The sequence below is a fragment of the Octopus bimaculoides genome, chromosome 2, assembly GCF_001194135.2.
Source record: "Octopus bimaculoides isolate UCB-OBI-ISO-001 chromosome 2, ASM119413v2, whole genome shotgun sequence".
NCBI lineage: Eukaryota > Metazoa > Mollusca > Cephalopoda > Octopoda > Octopodidae > Octopus > Octopus bimaculoides.
Window position 1 is genome coordinate 115,045,775 of NC_068982.1, and position 7,925 is coordinate 115,053,699.

The 7,925-nt window shown below is 36.4% G+C and overlaps 1 protein-coding gene across 2 annotated transcripts in view; it reads right to left on the reverse strand.

Moving 5' to 3' along the window:
- Positions 1 to 7,224, reverse strand: part of LOC106881126 (radial spoke head protein 9 homolog) — an 8,130-nt gene extending 906 nt beyond the window's left edge. Inside the window, exons 1-3 of one of the 2 annotated variants that reach the window (XM_014931387.2) lie at positions 6,883 to 7,224; positions 2,872 to 3,058; positions 2,088 to 2,217 (exon numbers count right to left, since the gene is read on the reverse strand). In XM_014931387.2, coding sequence (XP_014786873.1) covers positions 2,088 to 2,217; positions 2,872 to 3,058; positions 6,883 to 7,115 — 550 coding nt within the window. In that variant the 5' untranslated portion in view covers positions 7,116 to 7,224. The remainder of the gene's footprint in view (positions 1 to 2,087; positions 2,218 to 2,871; positions 3,059 to 6,882) is intronic. The other variant, XM_014931388.2, reaches the window with a different exon arrangement.
- Between the last annotated feature and the right edge of the window lie 701 nt (positions 7,225 to 7,925).

The window sequence follows — 7,925 nt, forward strand, 5'->3', positions numbered from 1 at the left end:
AAAAAAAAAAAAAAAGAGGTTGATTAATAGAATAGATCATAATTAGATAGAAAATATAATTCAATATCATCCTGATTAATTAAATACAAATGATAATTAATAAAACATAACAATTAAATAGAACATGGACTAAGTATCAAACATGATAATTAAATAGAAGACCAAAAGTTCAAATTTTCCACCATCCATTCTATGCTAGCCCTCAGCACAGGTCATAGCTCAACTTGATCTAATTTGTAAAGATGACAAAAAAAATGTAGAGGTTTGACTCTTATTTTACTGTTGTTGTTGTTGGTGGTTTGGTTGTTGTCACTGTTGTATGACCTCTATGCCAATTTTTTCATGCTGGGACAAGAATGAAGCAGTGTTTATGACCAAATGCTCTTCCTGTCACTAGCCCTTTTAGTTACCTCTTATGACACAAAGGACTGCAGTTTACTAATTTTAAAACCAGGATATATAACAAGTATTACTAGCAGTGTCCTACAGTGGTAAGCTGGCAGAATCATTAGCACACAGGACAAAATGCTTAGTGACATTTTTTTCTGTTTTCATGTTTTGTTTTCAAATTCCACCATGGTCAAATTTGCCTTTCATCATTTTGGGGCCAAGGAAATAGTATCAGTTGAGCACTAGTCTCAATGTAATTGACAAGCCCCTTCATCCAAAATTTCAAGCCTTGTGCCCATAGAAGAAAGGGGCTGTTAGCAATATCCTGCAAAGGAAACATTTTATCATCTTCGTTTTAATGTCCATTTTTCCATGTTTGCATGGGTTGGATTGAGTTTATTGAGGCAGATTTCCTATGGCCAGATGCTCTTCCTGTTGCCAACCCATACATATTTCCAAGAAAGGTAATATTTCCCCATGGCCAGAGATGTTTCCACAGAATATTGCAAATAAATGACATTCATTTACAACAGTCATATAATGTCATGACAAGGAGACACAAACACATGCACACTCACATTCACATAAATATAAACATCAGGCTTCTTTCAGTTTCTCTCTTAAAATCCACTTGCAAGGCTTTGATCAGCCTAGGACTATAGTCTTTGCCTCCTAGTTTTTCTACAGGTATAGTTATAAATAGTATTTTAGTTATTATCATCTTCAAATATTACCAATGGCAATATCAACACAGCTCATTGCTGCTGTTGTTGTTGTTGTTGTTCAGCTCCCAGGTATGCTGATCAAGCATACCTATGCCATCAATTTTTTTTTTTTTGACATAGGTATAGCCAAGTAAAGAAATTATTTGCTTAGCAGCCATGTGGCTGCTACATGTTTGATCCCACTACATGAGATATTGGGTGTTTTCCACTGTAGCTTCACAATGTATGTGTGTGTATGTATGCATGTATGTATGTGTGTGTGTGAATGTGCATTGTGTGTATTGTGTAGGTATACATGTGTGTGTATGTAGGAATATGTACGTGTCATGTGTACTATGAGTATGTGTCTCTCTGTATCCATATCTGTGCTTGTGTGTACTGGTGTATATTCATACATTGTTATATTGCTCTAATTTAATTCTATGTTCTGATTAAGTATCGAACTAAGTTTAGTGATTCTGCTTTATTTCGTGTGTTCACCTCGTGTTCTTTTAAAGTGAAAACTTTTGACTGTTCTCTAATTTGCATACTGGTTTGTTTTGTAAATGGTGTGATACTTTTTGCATGTGGATTTTTTAAGTTCTGCTTTAATCAGCGTGCATTTTTGAGTACATATTGTGTTGTATTGTCGCCAAAATAATTCGGTATTAAAACATAACATATATCAAAAAAAGTAAAAACTTAGTGACTTGACAAACAGAAATCAATATTAAGCACTTGAATGAAATAAATTCTGGGTCAGTACAGTAGACTAAAACTCTTGAAGATTATTCCCCAGCATGGCTGCAGTTCAAAGACTGAAACAAACTAAAGAATATTGTATCTAAGATCACGTCATTTAATGACAGCAGAGTGTCATCTAAGGGAGAACTGGCTGCTACTTCTTGCAAGTTTGGTGACTCCATAGATTTTCCCTTATAAGCATGTTTTAAGTTAGAGAGATGACACATATAAAATAATGGACAAACTTACCCTTAAAACTGGGATTTAACACAACTTTCCCTGTTGGTGTATACATAAAACTGCCCCTTGGAACTATTCTCACATCATCGTCAATATCCAACACGACAGATGCCAGGCGATCTTCTTCTTTCACCATCTCCTTTAAATTGGTAACATGAATAAGTACATAAAAAAAGCACATGGCATATTTTCTTTTTCTTAGGATTGCAATATTGTTTTTGAATAGAATTCCACTGCCCTCCTCTCTCTTTGTTACCCTCATATTTATCACTCTCTTTCCTATCACAGTGTAATGAGGGATAACAATGGATCTATCCGTATTCAATCCCCATCTCATTATCCTGCTATATTGTTAGCCTTCTTTCTCACCTCTACCCTTTCCATCTTCGTTGCTATCCATCTCTCTCTCTCTCTGTATATATATATATATATATACATTCATCATTATCATCATCACCCTTCTCTTTTACACATTGTTGACATCCCTCTCTTCTTCTCTCTCTCTCTCAAATCATCATCATTGTCATCATCCTCATCATCATCGTCATTGTTTTAACTTCCACTTTTCATGCTTGCATTGTTTGGACAAAATTTGTTGAGGCAGTATTTCTAGAGTTGGGTGTCCTTCCTTCACCAACCTTTATGTTTCCCCAAGTAAGGTAATATTCCCCCATAACTAAACATGTTTCACAGCAGATTGGAAACAAATTAAACACTAAAGGTGGTGCTAAAGCATGGTCACGATCCAATGACTGGAATCAGTAAAAGAATAAAAGAATATCTTTATACTTACCTCATGCTCTTCCTCTTCCTCATCAACCCCGTCTTTTTTTAACTTAAATTCATTGCTCACATCACCTGTAAATCTTCCCCTGACATTTCTACTCAGTTTCATTGTTTCTGATTCCACAGAAGGCATAACAACCCAATGAACACAGTCCATGCTGTGAGTAAACAAACAAGTTCTTCTCAGTGTTCCGCTATTATTAGTTTGAAAAATCAATGGGAGTTGTTTTATCAATAAAGTAACATGAACAGCACCAACATTATACCACAAGAACAACATCAACACTACACCTGATTACACAAGAGTAATGATGAAGCCTCTATATAGTCACTCATTCTGCTAGAAATAGCAGCCAAATCTCCTTCAAGTTAAACATTAATGTCTTTAAGAAAGGACACAATGGATAATGATGACATAAATACTCCTAAATGTTGTTGATGTCCAGCATGAACATCTATAGATAAAATGTGTGGTGGGGTAGGCTCAAAGGGTTGAGTACAATACTAACATTACACTAATGAGAACACCACTAATATTACACTTTTGAGAACAAAACCTCGATAAGGACACAGCTAACATTATAAATCAATAAAAAATCTCTACGTGATCAATTGGTCTGCTAGAAATTGCAGTCAGATCCATCTCAAAATCTGAGTTATTTCTCTTAACTCATTTTTATTTACGTATGTAACAGTTAAGTTTTTAGTTGAAGTCGAGGGTCACCAATTGTAATGATAAAAATTCATTGTTATAACGGCAAGTTGTAAGATGTGAAAGATGGACAATGCATGAAGTTTTAAGAAAATATTTATTTACCGTTTCATTGAAAAATACCTTACCTCGACAGGTAGGTTATAACATCCGAGAGCATGCGAAAGAAAGTTAGATGTGGTAGAATTTTTCTTTGTATAATTTTGTGTACACGTTGTTAGTAGTAATCCACAGATAGTGATAGAATGATGTTGTAAGAGAACAGAATTAGAGCTAGTGAGAGTGTGTAGGGCTAGTGAGAGAGTGTAGAGCTAGTGAGAGTGTTGTCTCACAGTTGCTGATAGTAAATTTCATTTCTCTCACTGACTATTGTCTTTAGTAGCTGCCTTCCTTGTGATCATGATTCTAGCAGTCCATTCCCTAACTAATTGAGTTGTCACGAGCCGCCTCGCTCCGTCGTCACCAAGTGACTGCTTGGGTTTTGCTTGGGAGTTCTTGCTTTTATAACTATCCTGAAGGATAGCCATATCATTGAGAACAATGGGCTTCATTAGTGGTACTGTGATATCACTATTCTAGCTTTTGCTGAAGTGGAAGAGGTTATAAGGGTCAAGTGGTGAAGACATTATTTCGGCCTAACTAAAGGCAATTTGGCAAATGTAAAACTGCTGTCGGAGAAAAACCATTGCCCCCCCGCCGTGAGAAAAGTTCTGTTGAACTGTTAATTTAAATTTGGCTAAGGTGGATCGAATCCACTTCATGCCTGTCCCAGCATTCCTGCCACATTTGGAATCCAGCCTTGAAGTTGTTTTCCGTAAGCAAGTCAAGGACTTTCTGCAATTCACTCTGGATCTCAACAACCTTCGAACTACATTTTCATCTTGGGGAAGAGATAGGAGTCCACAGGTGCTAAATCTAGCAAATAGGGTGGGTGCAGACATGATACCATGTTGTTTTTAGCAAGGAAATCATGAGGGGAGCTTGATGAAGAATCCAATTCTTCATGCTCCACAGATCCAGTCACTTTCACCAAATGTCCTCCCTCAAACAATTCAAAATGTCAGTAGAACTCTCGATTGATAATCTGGTCCTGAGGGACAAATTCTCAATCCACAATACCATATTTCCGAGTGTAACACTCATGGCAGGTCTTCCAGATTGCTCATCATCTTCCAGGGATGCTCCTCCACCTTTGAAGCACCCATGCCATTTGAAACATTGTGTATGACTCATTGCCTTGTCGCCATAAGCTTGCTGAAACATGCTCAATGTCACTGTAGCAGACTTTCCAAGTTTAACACAAAATTTCACATTGGCTCTTTGTTCCAACTTCTTGTCCACAACAAAATCACAGACTGCAGTATACATGTGATCATAAAAGCACGAATTTCACAACTTGCAAAGTAAACACAGTGATGTCACTCAGCACACTACATCATGCAGGTCACTGCCAGCTCTCAATGTCCAAGCAACCATGTGCTGCCATCTGTTGGCTTACTACAGAACTAATTAGGGGAACTTTTGATACCATTGATACATTGGTGTCTAGAGGGTAACTGATTTCCACAACAGAACATACATTTCCTTGTGGTCCCACACAACATGTTTCAACTTGGTGGTTGTTTTAATTTTTAAGTTCTACCAATATTCTTTTGACCCATCGGTCTCAATATAGTTAACTTTGGAGGTGTTTTCTCTTTCGCTATCCTGTTCCAGACCATTATGGCCACCACATCATGTCACATGGAAAGATAATATCTAGAAGACATCCTCTCGCAGTTAGCAATAACGCAGTTTCTGTCTTCTTTCAGTCAGTCAGTCAGTATGTATGGATGGCTGGATGTTCTCTTTTGAATAGAAAGAAGTTCGAATTTTTTTCTCTCAGGAAATCTATGGATAAATTTATTTTGAGGGTATAGTCTATTCTAATTGGTCTATTAGTGATACTCATTTTATAAACCCTAGAGTGATGAAATACTAAGTTTGTTCCAGAATCTCGGGCAGAGCTAGATGCTATAAACTCACATAGGTAAGCAATATTGGTTGCCCTAGGTCGAGTCGGTCTATAAAATATCCTCTTTATTGAAGATAGAACATAGTGTGGTGGTGATGGCTCTTTTCGTTGCCTGTTATGTTTAACCCTATAAATATCCACGCCCTATTTTTTTTTTTATGACTGTAGGGTTTGGACAGAGTTTTGACCACCAGTTGTAAATTTTTTTTTTTTTTGTACTTTCAGAAATTAAAAAAAAGAAATAAGTGGAAATTTTACCGGTGAGTGTGTTAAATTATAAGGCACCAAAAACGGAATTTTCAGAAATGTTTTTGGAATTTGTGTTCTACTAACTCTATCTCGTACTAATAAGTTAACAAAACAAAACAAAAAAAGAAAAAAGAGAGATTTAGTAGTTGTTATTGTTTATCCCTTAGTCAATCTTCATCAAACCATCCTATAAGTAAAAGTATTCCAGCTGTCACCATTCTGTTATTTTTAATATAAGGGCCTACATTTTTCTCGAGAAAATTCATAAATCCATATAGGTGAGCTCCTTAAAATGGCATGGGTATAGTTGATTACAATCGTATAAGTTATGACTTGGGTGAATTTGGCTACAATTTCTAGCAAGTCAAGAGACCATCAAGAGGTCCCTTCATTGGTTCGTATTGTATTGTACAAAAATAAACGCCTAGGATCTAGTCTGTTATTATGTCATTAAGGCGGCGAGCTGGCAGAAACGTTAGCACGCCGGGCGAAATGCTTAGTAGTATTTCGTCTACTGCTACGTTCTGAGTTCAAATTCCGTCGAGGTCGGTTTTGCCTTTCATCCTTTCGGGGTCGATAAATTAAGTACCAATTACGCACCGGGGTTGATGTAATCGACTTAATCTCTTTGTCCTTGTTCGTCCCCTCTATGTTTGGCCCCTTGTGGGCAATAAAGAAATAAGAACCATTAGCACGCCGAACAAAATGCTTAGCGACATTTCGTCCATCTCTATGTCCTGAGTTCAAATTCCACCGAGTTCGACTTTGTCTTTCATCCTTTCCTGATCGATGGAATAAGTTCCAGTGAAGTACTGGAGTTGATGGAACTGACTTCTCCCTTCCCCCTTAAAACTGCTAATCTTATGTCAATATTTGTAACCATTATTATTTATATCATTATTTGCTTTTTTTCTCTTTATCCTAAACACGTTTTCTTAACACTTTTGGACTTATGTATGTCACTTGTATATGCAACAAAATTTTTTTTTAATTATCATTTAGACATCTGTTAATCATGAAATATTTAGAATACAGGAACTTACCAATAAAAATATTTCTTGAGCGGAGAAAATTCATCCTGAGAAACTCCTTGAGCGATAAAATAAGCTTTGCCTCGGAGTGTTTTAATTTTACCCCAAAAATAGACTTTGTGAAATTTATTCTCATACTTCAAAATAGTCAACGAAGACTGTAGAGAAGATTTTTGTTCAGGACTCAGTATAATTCCAGAGCTAGCAAAAAAATTTATATCCAGTATTAGGTTTTCTGAATCCATTATTGACGAATAACCTGTACGATTGCTGAACTGAGAACACGCTGTTGCTAGGGAAGCCTGCGCATGTCCATATCATTATTTGATAAATTCGTTTGCTCTGTGTGATTGTTTGTTTTTTAAGAACACCCGGTTGCTATGGAGCCCGCGCATGCCCATAAACTCTCTTACGCTGTTATAGTTATTTGTATGTAGACTCGGGTTGTTTTTGTTTATTTTCCTGATTAAAACTTTTTATCTTTTTACAGTTATTGATACGATTATCAATTTTAGTTTTTCTTCACTACATATTTTATTTCTAGTTAACTTTTTTTATGCTCCCTGCATCAAATATATTAACACTTAACTATCATTCGTTTGGAATTAGTCAACATACTATTACTTTCGTCGAAATTCACTTCAAATTATGAGCAACCTACTAACGAATCTGGTTAAATATTTTATGGGAACGATAAAAGTTGAAGACGACTTTGACAAAATTTGAAACCAGAGTATCATAAAGATATGAAAATTTTGTTGCTGTTATCAAAGAAACCGAGGTTTCGTGTCAGTCTGTCTGCCTATCTGTCTGTCTATGTGCGTATGTATGTATGTATGTATGCATGTAGGTAGGTATGTCTGAGTGTGTTTTTTTATGTACGTATGTATAGTCCTAGAGCGCACAATGTTCCTAATGGTCGGCGTAGGGGAAGAATAAGTATACAAAAACCCAAACCCTAACTCTAAACACCGGGTGTACGTATTCTTTACTTTCGCCGCGATGGTCTTCCTCGGTCACAAGTGGACGGCCATCATGTATATATGTATTTAATA